General features: G+C 37.6%; 1 protein-coding gene across 5 annotated transcripts in view; it reads right to left on the reverse strand.

Moving 5' to 3' along the window:
* The window catches only part of LOC132282553 (serine/threonine protein phosphatase 2A 55 kDa regulatory subunit B beta isoform-like), a 37130-nt gene that overhangs the window by 9257 nt on the left and 10400 nt on the right, over positions 1-17473 (reverse strand). For 2 of the 5 annotated variants that reach the window (XR_009471797.1, XM_059784276.1), the window contains exons 10-12: positions 12263-12331; positions 548-665; positions 364-441 (exon numbers count right to left, since the gene is read on the reverse strand). Coding sequence is in view for 4 of the 5 variants with exons in the window: in XM_059784276.1 (XP_059640259.1) it covers positions 386-441; positions 548-665; positions 12263-12331 (243 nt within the window). In the remaining variant the exon portion in view is untranslated. The remainder of the gene's footprint in view (positions 1-363; positions 442-547; positions 666-12262; positions 12332-17473) is intronic. The other 3 variants (XM_059784273.1, XM_059784275.1, XM_059784274.1) reach the window with 2 other exon arrangements.

Below are 17473 nucleotides of genomic sequence, written 5' to 3' on the forward strand. Positions count from 1 at the left end.
CAAAATCAATCCAATAACATAATCCTAACCATTTGCACACTTGTTAATTATATATATTACTTAACACTGATTATTTATTTATTTTCTGAATAAGGAAAACACTTTTAGTTGCTTTCAGGCTGGGCCAGAATGAGCACACGGACTTCAGGACAGGACAGCCTACCCATATGGCCTGAAGATGATACTACAAAAGCTACACTAATTCCTAAGGGAAAAAGAAACAAAATTAAAAAGAAAAAGAAAAAAAACCTAGAAGTCTTCACAAACATCAACTAGAACAATTACTATTCAATAAAAAAGGTTTAATAAGGTAATTTATGTTTTATTGGTCAGTGAATTGAGAAAATGAAAAGGAAAGACTACCTGTTAGGACTTCTGCTTGCCTCTACAGTGATCGCTTCTTCACCTCCGACTCCATATGAAAAAATATGCAAAAGATTGCTAAAATATTAAGAGAAGATCAAGAGTCAATAGATCTGCATGACTTGACATGTAAGATTCAAGAAAAAGCTGCTAGATGACAAGGTTCCCATGTGTTGACATGCACCTCTAGTTTCAGTAGGAAGGACAAACCTATAAGAACCAGTTGCAAAATCAAGTCCATCTCCACTGACGCAGCAGTCAAATTTATCAAATATGGCATCGGTATTATACAAATCAGAAAACTGTGCAATACAAGGTAAGTTGTCAGCTATAGGAAGACATGAGAATGCAAATGGCTTTCTAGTAAAATACAAGGAAAGAAATTTACAAATTAAGAACATCACAGTACATTGCTTGTTTGGAGGATACATCTTTGTCTTGGATTAGGGAATCCTTAATCCGATATGAACCCATTAACCAATCTTTAAGGAATTATGTTCAGGGGCTATCATCAACAGGTGAAGCTCAACACAATGATGTATAGTTGCACCGATGTAATTTACATGCAGTATGCATCCAAGCATTCTATGCATTCCACAAGGACTGCTAAAATAGAGTATTTTGAGTTGTTCGTCTCAACAATGACCCTTTTGAAGCTCTACTTAAGATAGGATGCTTTCAGTTTGGTAGTTTTGGATTTCAACAGTACCAATTCTCTTCAAGAGGCAATGATTTATCTAATAGTAGAACAACTGAGAATATTGACTTCATGGAAACAGGTCAAGAGGCAACTTGACATTGACTTGGTGCACTTTTAGTAGGAAGTTGCAGAACAAAGGTGCTTCTACTTTTGCCTCTCTACTTTGCTGCTTTGGACACCATTACACCAAATGCCAATCCTGACTTTGCATTCTATTGAGCTTGGCCTTACTTTCTATGGCTGATTGTATGCTTTGTATTTTTGTCTTGAGTTTGATTGGGTGGACTAACAACACATGAAGCATTATCTAATATCATTCTTACAAAATGCACCCAAAGGAATTACAATAATATAGAAGAGTAGGATAAAATTTGATAAAAATAAAAATAAATAAATAAATAAAAACTAAGAACTATATTGTAAAATCATTTTTTTTTTTCTGATACAAACATAAGCATGGTCACACATTTCAATATTCAGCACTATGATGTGGAACTTTTCGACATAAATAATAACAGCCTATATATACACATGATGTATGTATAGAACCTATATACCCAAAAGTATAAGCAAAAGAATCAAATATTCAATGTAATCCAAAAGAAGTCCCATATAAAACAGCTCCTTCTCCCCTTGAAGTGATAGCCTATTCCTTTCCCCCCATACACCACATCAAACAAACGATAGCAGCATCATGTGCCTTCTTTTTTTATGTGCCCAACTTTACCACCTCTCCCACTACGAAGTAAACCCACCATTGATATAGGGAACAACCATGTCATCCCAAACAAGACCGACAATAAGATCCAAACTTCTTGAGTTGCTCTACAATGAATTAGAAGATGATCCACCAATATGAGCAGGCGACCACACAAAAAATCCCACCTAGAAGGTACCTTACACCCTTAATACTTTTTAAGGAAAAAGGACCTCATACGTCCACATAAGACCTTGTATATGACTTGCTTAGAAACCTCCCACTCTTTGGAGCTCTTGAACTCACCTCTTTTTTTCACCTAAAGCTCTATCAAGGCCTAAAACTCCCTATCACGAACCGCGCAATGAAATCACCTCCACCCATGCTATTGACAATATGCACAACTGACAACTGCATCCTTTCCGCTCCTATCCCACAAAAGTTTAGAATCCTTTAAGAAATTGAAAATATTATTGGAATAAGTAAAAAGGAAAATTCTATAAGATGGTCATTTTTGGCTAACTACTTATAGAATTGGTAATCTTCAAATGGTATGAGACTTTTTGGGGTGAAACCCAAGAACAAAACCGTGCTGACTCGGGCATAAAGCGGACAATATCATACCACGTGGTGAAGTGGGTCGTTACAAATGGTATCTGACCGGGCCGTAAGTGTGCCGACAAGAACATCGGGCCTCTTAGGGGGGTGGATTGCGGCGACCTTGTGGGCGGGTGCGAGTAACATGTTAGCAGGCTACGGCTGCACGATCCCACATCGCTTGCGTGTGGAAAGGGCAAGTGCTATATATGTAGGATTGGTAATCTCCAAATGGTATGAGGTCTTTGGGGCTTTGCCTTTGATAGCATATATTCTCGGGCCCAAAGGCAATAGATTGGTAATCTCCAAATGGTATGTAGGATTGGTAATCTGCATGACAGAACAAAACCATATATTCTCGGGCTCAAAGCGGATAATATCATAGCATGTGGTGGAGTGGGACGTTACAGAAAACCCACACTGATTTCCCAAAATCTCATCAAGAAAGGCTTTTATCAATTGCTTATTTCAATGCTTTTACTAATGCTAAGCTTAGCCTAAATTTTAGAAAATGGTAAATCAATGAATCGAAAGGTAAGTGGATTTCTAATTTGGAGAAAGAAGAGTCGATTGATATCCCAAACAATCCACGAGTCAAATGAAAGGACTCCTCAACAAGCCATGGTTCTCAAAAGAAGCAAGGACACCATATTAGTGTCTTTGTATCCTAATTTTCCAAAATCAAAAGAATCTAACACAAAAAAATTTGCATTTACACCCTATATGCATTCTCAAATTTAAGTAAGATGAATAGTGGCTTAAACATGCACTTGCACCCTATATGCATAACACATGAATATCTTACCACAAATTCTTAGTTGTGTTCATGATCTTATACGTGTGGCCTTTGTTAGTTATAGAGTTTGAGAAGTTAACGTTATTAACTTTGGAACCCTAATCTAGTTATAAAAAGAGTGAACCGGCAGCCTTTGCACTTCCATTTTAATTATTCTAACCATAACTAACCCTTGTCTTCCATATCTTTTAAACCTCATAACCCTTCTTATTTAACTCTTTGTATCTTTAGGCCGTTTCCCTGATATACAAAACCTTTTGATCGTGAAAAGTCTAGAAAAACTTCAGCAACATATTTTCTGGATACCCAACAACTCATTAGCTCCGAATCCTGGCTAATTCAAACCCCATTTCACCCATAAACCCCAATACATTTCTGCCTCTGCACAAACTACACAAACTACACAACTTTCAAACCTTGACTTGCCCATTAAGTGATTTTTATACAGTATTGACTTTTTGAAGTGTTCTGCAATCTGAACCGTTGTGTTTCTTTGTATAATTGAACTTCTTTGAAGATCAAAATTAATTATGGTCCTCCTCTTGCCACATCATTTATAGCCCAACTTTTCTTGTTGTTGCTCCTTTGCCTCTGCTAATAAATATTCTACCCACTCAGCTCAGTCACCCTTTTAGAACTCACTTTCGCTTCCTCAACTCATAATTTGAAAAAAAATAAAAAAAAGAAGAAGGTTGTTTATTGGACAGAATAATTGACTTGCCAAGCATAAGGATGGGGATTTGAATTTGAGACTTGAGAGCAATCAATTCCGGAAGAAAATGTCAAAGATTAGATCTGTATCAAACCGCACTCCTAGTACATTGCATACCCAAGGCAAACACTGGCTAATGGCCTTCTTTTGGCAACTAGTGAGCCAAAACATTTTTCTTTTTTCTTTTTTTTTTTTGATAAGTAAAATGTGTTAAAGAGCAATTCAAAAGGGGAACACATCCCACAAAAACTACACAAGGCCAAATAGGGCCTCTAAACACTCAAAGAGCTGAAAATATCAACAATCTCCTCCATGGATTTACAATTTTCCCTAGAACCCAACAAAAAGGGTGCTAATAATAGAGAACTTCAGCGCCCCAATAGGAGTTTCCTTTCCTTTGAAAGATCTATTTCTAAGCATCACCAAACGCATAAGGGCACAATCCTCCAATAATCTCGGGCTTGAGCACCCGCTATACACCCTCTCCAAGTCTCCACCAAAGGTCTTAGGGACTTGGGCATAACCCAATGAACCCCAAACAAAGTAATAATAATCGCCAGCTGTCCCAAGCCACAGGGCAAAGCAAAAGAAGATGATCGACCGTCTCCTCATCTCTCTTACACATGCAGCACCAATTGACAACCTGCCTCCTCCTCCTCAGGTTATCCAAAGTCGGAATGCACCCTAACACAGCTGTTGACACAAAAAATGCCACCTTGAGAGGGGCCTTCGAACGCCAAACCGCTTTCCACAAGAAAGGATCCCCTCGAACAACGCATCTATAAAGAGACCGGACATCAAATCAACCCTGAGAAGATGGAACCCACACCCTAGAGTCAAGACACTGCCAACGACCTCCTGATGGTACAAAAGCTCCAAGTTCCCTGGTAATGTTGCTCACATTGACGGTATGCTAAGGGAGGAATAAGATCTATTATAAACGTGGATTAAAATAGTAAAGAAAGATATGATTGTGTGTGGTTAACTGAAATTATTGTCTTAGATATAGCAGAATGGCAAAACATGATTTATGTTGCAAACCTTAAAAACTACGGACAAGGCTTTGTTGAGTAAAGCAGCTTTTTGCCCTACTCCTTATTCAACGATTGCCTTCCTCTTTTGCTCCATACATGCTTCCCTCACTTCCACTGATCACTGTCCACCCACTAGCTTCATACTTGGGGCCAGCCGGCTCAATACAATTCGAGGCCCAAGGCAAAATTTATAGGGTTCCAATAAAATTCCAACGAAAATTCTTGAGTTATGTAGCATTACATTTGGCCCATTATTTTTCATTATTAGTCAGATTTTTTGGGGCTTTGCCTTCGATTATTTTGAGAAATTTTCAAATGCAAACCTTCACAAAACGTATGATTTGAGGAATGAAATATTAGGTTTTTGACAATAATGACACAAATAGTATGAAAAAGTTCAGAAGAACAGGTAATAATAAGTTTTAGGAACTCTAGAATAAAAAAGAAATGTATAAGAAAGGAGATTTTAATTGATATAGAACTTCAAAAAATTTAAGAACCAGAAAATATTAATTTTTTAAAATTCAAAATTTTATGGGTCCACATCAAGAAATTGGAGAATATTAAATCAATAGAAAATTGTCGATGTTGCAGTAATTCATCATCCTTGCCTTTATCCCATACAAACAGGGTTGGCATTGATGTTGCAATAATTGATCTGACAAAACTTTCAAGTGCTGTAGTACTTGGACAATGCCCTCAGAACTAAACAAATTACAGTAATGTCATCCAACTAATATATTATGAACTCCTTAGAAGCCCTAAGTTGAATTTGGGCCATATTACTAATTGTTCTCTAGTAGTTTTCTCTTTCTAGGGACTCTCAAGTGTTTTTCACTTTGCCACCATTTCCAACACCTGATGAAATGGATGACTCAGAATATCTTGGGAGCTAAACTTCTCAAGTGAATCCAAATAAGTATCCTAAATTAGAAGAAATTTGAATGATTCTGTAGTACTCACCTTCTTAATGCTATTTGTTACATGGGTATCAGGGAATGCAAGTGGATTTTGGAATTAGGATCAAAGAAGTGCTCCTCCATTTACCCAGGATCCTTTTTCATAACTTCAAGCCACAAACTCCCACACCACCACAACCCCCCCCCCCCCCCCCCCCCCCCCCCCCCCCCCTTCTCTCTCTTACTTTTCCTTCCCTTGGTCTATGAGCATCAGGTTAAGGTATTCGATTCAGGTGGAGCTTTGAACCCAACTGTCTTACAACCTTCAGCAGATTTTATAGTGGGCAATACAATCAAGATAATGTAACTTATGCTTCTGATGTCAATCTCAAAAGAAGTAGAAGGGCAGTTGCTTGTACATTGAGAAATCTTAGTTCAACTTTCTTTTTCCCCAACTAAATCTTGGTTCAACTTTGGCATTCAGTTGTCATAAAGTTTGGAGGTTTGGAAGCTCCCATGAATCTTCAATGTTTGTCCTAGAGCGTTAAACCCAATACCTTAAAATTCAGGTTAACGTAAATACATAATCGAGAATGCTATCTTTGAAATCTCATGAACCATAGTAATATTAACCAACTGTTCAGAATGTCCCCAACTTGAAAACAAATTGCTTCTCATGCTTCTTTTTAAGTAAAGAAAGAACTAAAACTATTTTAAACAGAATCAATTTTGCTTTTTGGGTAAATACTTTATAAATTGGCAATCTGATATATAAAATTCAAGGAAAGCATTTGTCTGAATACGGTAATGAGTAATCCTGTGCTTAGAGTTTCTTATAGTATACATTAATTAAGCAAAATCAAAGATGTTCACAGCTAAAATAAAAAATAAAAACTACGCATTTCTGTAGAGAAAGCTATGGATCTGTTCATCATTTTTTGACTCATGGTACAAAGGCTAAAGTTTTTATCTAGAAACAAATCACTCGACCTGCCAGAATTGAACCAGTGACCTAGAGGATTAGTCCTCTGCTCTTTCCACTGAGCTAAGGTCGACTTTTGGATAAGACTCCTACCTCAATGACAAGAAGTAGCTCTACTATTCAAACACCCAATAAATATCACAAAAAAAAAATATAAAATGCCTTTTGTAGCGAAAAAATGAAGCACACAATTGATGTTACCCAAAGAAAAGCTTGCACAAGTTCTCTAGGCTTTCACTTGTTTCTATTACGGTTACCCTAAGAAACTTAAGATTGACCTAAATTATGAATGCATACCCCGCGGCCAAAAAATAATATAAACTCCAATATTAACCATCTCAACCATCAAACAGAACCACCAATGGTTACTGTTGAATTAGAGATATTCGGTTTTAACAAGACCAGATTTTAGGGGATATGATAGGAGTGTAAATATAGATAGACAATGACTAAGATTAGGAAATTATGTTAGTGTACAGCCTGTAGTTACAGCCTGTAATCACAGCCTGTAGTTTCCTGTTACAACCTGTAGTTTCCTTTTTTTAGCTCCTTGTATTTCCTATTTAACAAAAGCATTGTAAACCATTCTTAGTACGGCAATATACAAATTCTTTTCAATCTTGAAATCGCCTATTTGGTATCAAAGCAACTTACCGATTCTTCTGGAAAAAAAAAAACCCCTAGTCGTCTCTTCTTTTTTTTTTCTCTTCTCCAAACAACCTAATCACCATGTCTGATGACGACCCTGAGTCCAAGACCAAGACCTTTGAGTCCCAAGTCCAAAACTCTCAGACACACTCGGTCCAAATTACCAAAATTCGGCTAAACGGTGAAAACTTCCTTCGCTGGTCCCAGTCTGTGCGGATGTACATCCGAGGCAGAGGCAAAATCGGCTACTTGACAGGAGAAAAGAAGGAACCGAAACCTGAAGATCCATCCTACTCAACTTGGGATGCAGAGAATTCGATGGTGATGACCTGGTTGGTGAATTCTCTGGAGGAGGACATCAGTTCTAATTATATGTGTTACCACACAGCAAAAGAACTCTGGGACAATGTCAACCAAATGTATTCAGACCTGGGAAATCAGTCTCAAGTCTATGAACTAACGCTGAAACTCGGAGAGATCCGTCAAGGAGATAACAGTGTTACAAAATATTTCAACTCTCTAAAACGTTTGCACCTTGATTTGTTCAGCGATTATGAGTGGAAATCGCCTGAAGATTGCAACCATTACAAAAGAAGGTGGAAGACAACCGCATCTTCAAGTTTCTCATTGGACTCGATGTCGAGTTTGATGAAGTGAGAGGCAAAATAATTGGACGATAGCCCCTGCCTTTAATCGGTGAAGTCTTCTCCGAGGTTCGAAGAGAGGAAAGTCGCAGGCTGGTCATGCTTGGAAAAAAGTTATCAAATGGTGCTATTGAGACCTCTGCCCTGGTCGCATCTGAAGTGAATATTGGTAGGAAACATAATGAAAAGCCCCGTCTTTGGCGTGACCACTGCAACAAGGCTCATCATACCCGTGAAACCTACTAGAAAATTCATGGTAAACCAGCGAATTAGAAGAGTAAGCAGGAAGGCAGATTCAACCGAGCCCCATTAGCTCATGAAGCCGAGGCACTTCCCTTCAGCAAAGAACAGATGGATCATTTTCTAAAATTGCTGAAATTCAATTCCTCATCTGGTACTCCTAATGCTTCTCTTGCTCAAACTGGTAACAACCCGAAGGCCTTATCTTGTCGTTCAAATTCCAGTGTTACCCCATGGATCATTGATTCAGGGGCTTCTGACCATATGACAAGTTTTTCTCATTTATTTCAAACTTATTCACCCTGTTCTAGCTTTGAAAAAATCAGAATAGCCGATGGTTCTTATTCTCCTATTGCAGGCAAAGGTTTGGTAAAACTTTCAAAAATTATTGATCTTAAGTCTGTCCTTCATGTCCCTAAGCTTGCTTGTAACCGTTTATCAGTTAGTAAATTGTCCAAAGACTCTAATTGTCGTGTTATCTTTTTTGAATCCTATTGTGAATTTCAAGACCAAAGCTTGGGGAAGACGATTGGCAGTGCTAAGATGACAGATGGTCTCTACTATTTTGAAGATGATATTTCAAGTAATAAAAAGGCTCAAGGTTTGAGTAGTTTTCGTTCTATCCCTGTTAGAGAACAAAAAATGCTATGGCATTTTAGACTAGGGCATCCTAGTTTCCCTTATCTTAAAAAATTATTTCCTACTTTGTTTAAATGATTGGATTGTTCATCTTTTTATTGTGAGAATTGTTTTTTATCAAAGAGTCATCGTACTACGTATTCTCCCAAACCTTACCAAACATCAAAACCATTTTATTTAATCCATAGTGATGTTTGGGGCCCTTCTAGGATCACAACTCTTTCTGAAAAAAAATGGTTTGTGACTTTTATTGATGATCATACACGTTTATGTTGGGTGTATTTAATGAATGAAAAATCTGAGGTTGAAAAATTATTCAAGGATTTTTATATGATGATAGAAAATCAATTTCAAACAAAAATTGGCATTCTTCATACCGATAACGGCACCGAATACTTTAATGAAGTTTTAGGAATTTTTTTAACAGAAAAATGAATTTTTCACCAATCCACTTGTGTTGACACGCCCCAACAAAACGGAATTGCTAAAAGAAAGAATAAGCATTTACTTGAAGTTTCTCGTGCCATCATGTTTTCAATAAATGTTCCTAAGTATTTGTAGGGTGAAGCCGTTTTAACAGCAACATATTTGATTAACAGGATGCCTACTCGTGTTCTTAACTATTTTACACCCCTTGAAAGCCTTAAAAAATCTTTTCCTGAAACTCGGATTTATTCCAACCTGCCTTTGAAAGTATTTGGGTGCACTGTCTTTGTCCATTTACCTAGTAGACTTCGGTCTAAATTGGATCCTCGGGCTGAAAAATGTGTATTTGTTGGGTATGCCCCGAATAAAAAGGGGTACAAATGCTTCAATCCGAAAACAAAAAAAATGTTTATCAGTATGGATGTCTTTTTTCTAGAAAATCATCCTTATTTTCAGAAAACTTTTCTTCATGGGGAGAAAGAGAGTGAAGAAATTTTTTTGGGAGATTTCTATTAATATCCCCTTACCTAAAACTATTGTCTCACACTCTATTACTCCGAACACTGATCTTTTTAAACAGGGAAATGATGTTCTAGAATCAGGAAACCCGGGGCCTCCTAGTCCTAATCTGCCGAGCCTTACTGTATCTCCAACAGGGGGAGAAATCTTACCAACGTTTCCAAAAAAACTGAATCCTTAGCTTCTGGTTTATAATAGGAAAAAGACTCATCAAAAGAGTAGAGAGCCTACTATTGTACCTGAGCAAGGCCAATCAAAGGTCCCGAGCAATGACTCCCTGAAAACTCAAGGCACTCTAAATCCTAACTTGTCTGCAGTTGTCCCTACTATTTCTGATAGTACAGAGTCACCTAGCCAAGTTCCTGTAGACCTTGATATCCCTATAGCTGTTAGAAAAGGAATCCGAACCTGTACCCAGCATCCCATTGCCAAATACTTGTCTTGTGATAAACTTTCCCATAAACATAGGGCCTTTACTTCAAATATTTCTCACTTGTTTGTTCCAAGAAACATTCAGGAAGCACTAGATGATCCGAATTGGAAATCAGCAGTGTTAGAGGAGATGAATGCTCTTAAAAGGAGTGGAATGTGGGAGATAGTTGACTTGCCCAAAGGAAAGAAAACTGTTGGGTGTAAATGGGTTTTCACTATTAAGTGTAAAGCTGATGGTAGTGTGGAAAGGTACAAGGCAAGACTTGTGGCGAAAGGTTTTATGCAAACGTACGGCATTGATTACCGAGAGACGTTTGCTCCTGTAGCAAAAATAAATTCTATTCGAGTCTTATTGTTGTTGGCAGTCAATTCTAACTGGCCATTACATCAGTTGGACATAAAAAATGCCTTTTTAAATGGAGACTTGGAAGAAGAAGTGTTTATGAGCTTGCCACCTGGGTTTGAAGGAAAACACGGTCAAAGCAAAGTCTATAAACTCAAAAAATCCATGTACGGTTTGAAACAGTCTCCAAGAGCGTGGTTTGAACGCTTTGGAAAGGCTGTGACGAGTCATGGGTATCATCAGAGTCAGGCAGACCATACCATGTTCTACAAACACAGTGAGGAAGGGAAAATTGCCGTTTTAATTGTGTATGTGGATGATATAATTTTGACAGGTAATGACTTTGAAGAGTTGACCAGACTGAAGAAGAAACTTGCTAAAGATTTTGAAGTCAAAGATCTGGGAGCATTAAAATACTTCTTGGGAATGGAATTTGCCAGGTCAAGAGAAGGAATTTTCGCGAATCAACGAAAATATGTACTTGATTTGCTTAATAAGACAGGACTACTCGGGTGTAAAGCTGCTAACACTCCAATTGAAGTCAACCTGAAGTTAGAAGCTGCCGAACCCGAGAATATGGTTAATCGTGAAAGATATCAGAGATTGGTGGGAAGACTAATTTACTTATCTCACACACGCCCAGATATAGCATTTGCAGTCAGTATGGTGAGTCAATTCATGCACTCTCCTGGACAGGAACACTTTGAAGCAGTGTACAGGATTCTGAGGTACTTAAAGGGCTCACCAGGTAAAGGACTTATGTTCAAGAAACAAGGTCATTTGCAAGTAGAGGTGTACACAGATGCTGATTGGGCAGGCAGTATAGTTGATAGACGATCTACCTCAGGATATTGCACCTTCGTTGGAGGAAACTTAGTCACGTGACGAAGCAAGAAACAAAATGTAGTAGCGAGGAGTAGTGCAGAAGCCGAGTTCAGAGCACTCGCCCATGGGATTTGCTAAGCTATGTGGTTAAAAAGACTCCTTGAAGATTTGAAGGTTACTGTTTCTCCTCCAATGAGAGTCTACTGTGACAACAAGGCTGCCATTTCAATTGCTCATAATCTAGTCCTCCACGACAGAACCAAACATGTGGAAGTTGACAAACACTTTATCAAGGAAAAGCTTGACTGTGGTATGATTTGCATTCCTTATGCCTCTACTACTAAACAAGCTGCAGACATCCTTACCAAAGGACTACACAAGAGACAGTTTGAAGTTTTAAGAAGCAAGCTAGCTATGGAAGACATCTACAAGCCAGCTTGAGGGGGAGTGTTGAAAAAGAGATATTCGGTTTTAATAACACCAGATTTTATGGGATATGATAGGAGTGTAAATATAGATAGTCAATGACTAAGATTAGGAAATTATGTTAGTGTACAGCCTGTAGTTACAGCCTGTAGTCACAACCTATAGTTTCCTGCTACAACCTGTAGTTTCCCTTTTTTAGCTCCTAGTATTTCCTATTTAACTAAAGCATTGTAAACCATTCTTAGTACGGCAATATACAGATTCTTTTCAATCTTGAAATCGCCTATTGTTACAATTAGGTATCTTCTACAGCTATTTTCCATAAAAATGTGTTGCTTACCTTAGGGCGGAGGTGCTCATGAATCTTATATGTTGCAACTGGAGAAGTTTCCATACGCGTGTCCCACAACTAAAAAAGGCAAAAAGAGCATCTATTAGCATACTTATCAATTCTTCAATGGTATTATGAGATGAGCACTAACAAAACATGTATTATTAAACAAGGTGTGAGGATATCGGAAGTTAGTGTTGGCAAATTTCGTAACAAAAACCAGATTCTGTCATTTTTATTTTATTTTCAGAAGTCGGTCCTATTTAGTTAGAATTTATCTCAAATCCATGGACCTTGAAGACAAAGTATTTCAAGATCAAAAAGTAAAAAGGTAAACTTACCTCTTAAATAACTAATTCACCAATTAGGATTTTTATTTTATGATTCAGATCATTAATCATATTAGGGCTCATTGTATACATGTTTCAAATGCATAAAAGTGCTTTTAAATTAAAAAACCTATGTTTATATAGTACAGGAGTTGTATTGATCGATGGATCAATTGTACGACTGGTTTGATCCATCAAAATTGAGTCTTGATTGATTAAATGGGGTGTATAAGTTTTGGAAACTTGCATTAGAATCGCAAAAAAAATTATTTTCCTATTTCATATAGGACTGTTATTGGCATATAAGGTTATAGGTGGTCTAGGGTAACCCTTTACACATTGTTGAGAGAGCATACAGAGACCAGTCGTAAATTCATTTTTTTCCAAAGAGAGCATATTCTTTTTTCATCATCTATCATCCTATGGTAAATGATAAGTTTTTATTCGGAGTGTTGATCATCATCTTGTGGTGCCTAAATCGTAATCCAAAGTTCAGAGATCAGACCATTACCTAAAAACTCTAATATGTCAGATTATGCTATGCCTAATGTAGATCTAGAAGGGGGGAATAGAACTTTTTCAATTTTAACTAACAATTAGGGGTGCACATGGCTTTGGTTTCAAACCATAATCCGATCCGAACCAATCTAATCCGTGTGGCTTTGTTTGGTTTTGAAGGAATATCGGTTCAGTTAGAGATTAATTTTTAGTAAAACTGGTCCAATTGGTACAGTTACGGATTAGGAGTAAAAAAGTTTAATCCGAACTGATCCCGCCATGCATATAAATATGTACTAGTCTTCATATGATTGGTTTACTATGTTTACTTACAATACCAGTGTTTAGTTCAAATGTGTACCCATATACCAATATATAGTGTGACAGAGAATTCCTTTCATGTCTACTAACTCTAGAATTTAATTTTCTTAGCAACCTTACCAACTATAATAGCAATCCATCAATCATCATAGTCATCTATTGACATCATTCAAGCAAATCTTTAAAACCGCTCCAAAAAACCTCTGTTCTTTACAGCCCCATAAATCTGCAGTCTAACAAGTGAAAGCGTTCTTTTCTTTATTTTGGTGATCTTAACAGGAAGTAACTTAATCTAGATTCCAATCCGTATTGGGCTGTGGTTAGGGAATTAATTAAGTATGGGTTGTTTAGAGAAGCCAAATCCATATTGAGTTGCTTAGAGAAGCCCAATCCGTAGAACCAATATAATCCAATCCGGTGTTTTACGGATTGAATCGGTTTTACAAGTTCTCATCAGTTTAGTTTGGTTTTGATTTTCATGAAACTGTTGGGATCAGATTGGTTTTGATTTTATGTCTAAACTGGACTAGGAAGATCAACTCCACTATGAGAAAGACATATTACAACTAAGTTGACAATTTTCCCAAATCCTAAAAAGCCCTAGTTACCTCCTAACTCAGACTGATGCCAAACTCTCCACTCAAGTCTCCACATCGTGCGTTCCGTCAACAAATCTGCTCCTCATGCTATTTACTTCTCTGCAAGCACATTGGTCTCCATGGCTTGTAGGTCAATCCTTTTTTTGAGGTGTGAATGTAATGTTTGATCAATCTTCAACCAATTCAATGAAGCTCCTTGTCTCAGAACTCAATGACAAAATATAATAGGGTAACCTCACTTGCAATTGAAAAATAAAACTCTCAATCTCTTTCAAAATTGTGTAATTGTGTTTCTTGTGTTTTTATTTTATGGTTAAAAGACACCTTTTTGTTAGTGTTGGACTGATTAGGGTGTTTCAGATGAGTTTTCCAAAGTTTAGAAACCTTTTCGGACTTGGAAACACGTATTTTACCGACTTTGTGCATTGATCTATCAAACTACACATTCAAGGTATGCTTCAATCAACCAAGTTATTCAGGACACTTCGATGGGGGGGACAAATGGACTTGAAATTAGACATATAATATAACATTAGAAAGCCTATAGATTCTAGTTTTATCATATATAGTTCGTCAAGAAATTCCAAGTATTTTATTTTTAATGATTTTTTTGAAGACATCAAGGTCAGTTTTCACAACTTGAGATCCTTATCAAAATCAATTTTTAAATTGGTTTTCAAATTAGACATACACTAAATTTTCCAAATTTATTCCAAATAATATTCAATTATAAACTTTATAGATATATTTAAACTAATTAATAATTAGTTTTAAAATAAATCCAAAAATTTTCTAAGTCATTTTAATTATTAATTAAACACTCTGAATCATATGGCCTCTTAGGTTACTCACCTTCTATATATTGTGTGATTGAGGAAACATGAAGAAAGATGCAAATGCGATCTTTCACCCTGTTACAGGATTTAAATATTAAAGTTACACCCTTTCTAATATCTTAAGCTTTTAGAGAGAGTAGATGGTTGTTAACATGGTATCAGAGCCAAATGTCTCAAATTCAAACATCACTGTCACCCTAATAATTAAAAATTGAAAAACACGTGTTGGACCAAAAGAAGGCCACAGGTGAGGGGGCGTGTTAGAGGATTTAAATTTTTTTTTTTTATAAGTAAAAATATATTAGAAAAGCGTTCAAAAGGGGAACGCGTCCCTAATACAAGAAGAAAAAAGATCTAAGGACCAATAGAATCCAAAAGAACAAAGAAATCATCAATCGAGGAGCATGCATTTCTTCTTACATAACAGAACAAAGAATGAAGAATATGAATTTTTAAATTAGCTAAAGACGATTATTTTCCTTCAAAGGATCTGTTATTTCTCTCACGCCACAAACACCACCAGACACAATGTGGAACAATCCTCCAATAATCATGAGCTTGTTCTTTAACAGGGCACCTTCTCCAAGCGTTAATCAACTGTGAGGAGTGCTTAGGCATTACCCAAAAAACGCCAAACATGCAAAAAATAAAGCTCCAACAATCATACACCACAGGACAATGCAAAAGAATATGATCCACGGATTCACTATCAGCTTTACATAAACAACACCAATTAACAATGATGTTGCCTCTCTTTCTCAAATTGTCCAATGTCAAAATCTTTCCCAATGTGGCAGTCCAAACGAAGAATGCGATTCGAAGAGGAGCTTTAGAACGCTAAACAGAATTCCAAAGAAACTCGTGACCGACGAAATTGGACAAACACAAGAACATGGATTGGACACCATACCTACCATGAGCTAAAGGAACCCACAAAATATCATCACACCCTCTGCCAATATCCTTCTATACAACGTATCCAAAAAAACACAAGCTTCCTCCATTTCCCAATCCTGAAAGGGGCGCCTAAACCGCACATCCCACGTAATTCCATTGTTATCAAGTTGATAACAATCAATCACGTAGACATGCTTATTGGCTGCAATACTGTAAAGTCTAAGAAAGGAGTGAGACAGCAACTGATCTCGGCACCAAAAGTCCTCCCAAAAACGGACATGTCTGCCATCACAAACTTTGAATCTAATGTGTGTGGAGAAAACATCCCAACCCTTCCGAATGAATTTCCACACACCAACGCCTCCCGTAATAGTGACTGGAAGAGATGGCCAGCCCCCACTCCCCTCACCAAAACGACACGAGACAACTCTTCTCCATTGACGATGACTTTCCTTTCCGAATCTCCATAACCATTTTCCCAAGAGAGCACGATTAAAAGGAACGATTTTTCGAATGCCTAGCCCGCCTAACCTCAACAGTTGGCAGACATGATCCCAATTAACAAGATGATACTTAAATTCCTCTCCCCTTTCACCCCACAGAAAATCCCGCTGAATTTTTTCTATCCTTTCAGCCACAGAACATGGAATTTGAAACAAAGATAAAAAGTAGGTAGGAAGGGATGAGAGAGTGCTCTTAATAAGTGTGACTTCCCCCCCCCCCCCCCCCCCCTCCCTTAGATAAATATTGCTTTTTCCATCCTGCTAATCTTTTCTCATATCTACTAATCACTGGATCCCAATTCCCAACTTGTGTAGAAGAGACTCCCAAAGGTAATCCTAAGTAAGTAAGAGGAAAAGCACCAACTCCACACCCTAGTACAGCAGCTAAGGAGGAAATATCTGGAACATCCCCCACTGGGACAAGCACACTCTTTCCAACATTAAACTTTAACCCAGAAACCGCTTGGAAGCAAGCAAGAATGCACCTCAGATATCTGAGTTGAGAAACTTCAGCATCACAAAAAACCAAAGTATCATCCGCGAACAACAAATGGGAGATCTGCATCTGATGTTCAACATCTCTGCCAACACTGAACCCCCTGATGCAACCCAAATCTTCCGATTTTCTCATTAATCTGCTCAAACCTTCCATGATAATAAGGAAAAGAAAAGACAATAATGGATCTCCTTGTCGCAGACCACGCGAGCTAGCAAAAAAACCCGCAGGTTTTTTTTTTATCCACCTGTCACCAAGCCCCATCCTCCTAAGCAAATACAGAACAAATTTCCAATTAACATTATCATAAGCTTTCTCGATATCAAGCTTACACAGAACGCCAGGAACCCCACTTTTTATTCTAGAGTCAACACATTCCCTTGCGATAAGAACAGAATCCAAAATCTGTCTCCCACCAACAATAGCATTATGTGATTCTAAAATGAGACCATCCAAAACATTACTCATCTTGGAGACAAGAACCTTGGCAATAAGCTTATATAAACATCCAATTAAGCTAATTGGCCGAAAGTCCTTAATATCAGAGGCACCGCCCTTCTTGGGAATGAGAGCAATGAAAGAGGCGTTCAGTGATTTCTCAAATGTGTCATGAGAATAAAAATCCTGAAAGGTGCCCATCACCTCAGCTCGCACCACCTCCCAACTCTCCTTAAGAAACCGCATAGTAAACCCATCTGGCCCTGGAGCTTTGTCCCCGTTACAACTAGAAAGTGCCTTAAG

Source organism: Cornus florida, unplaced genomic scaffold, assembly GCF_030987335.1.
Source record: "Cornus florida cultivar Cherokee Brave unplaced genomic scaffold, ASM3098733v1 CherokeeBrave_3.0.0_Hap2_Chr11, whole genome shotgun sequence".
Classification (NCBI taxonomy): domain Eukaryota; kingdom Viridiplantae; phylum Streptophyta; class Magnoliopsida; order Cornales; family Cornaceae; genus Cornus; species Cornus florida.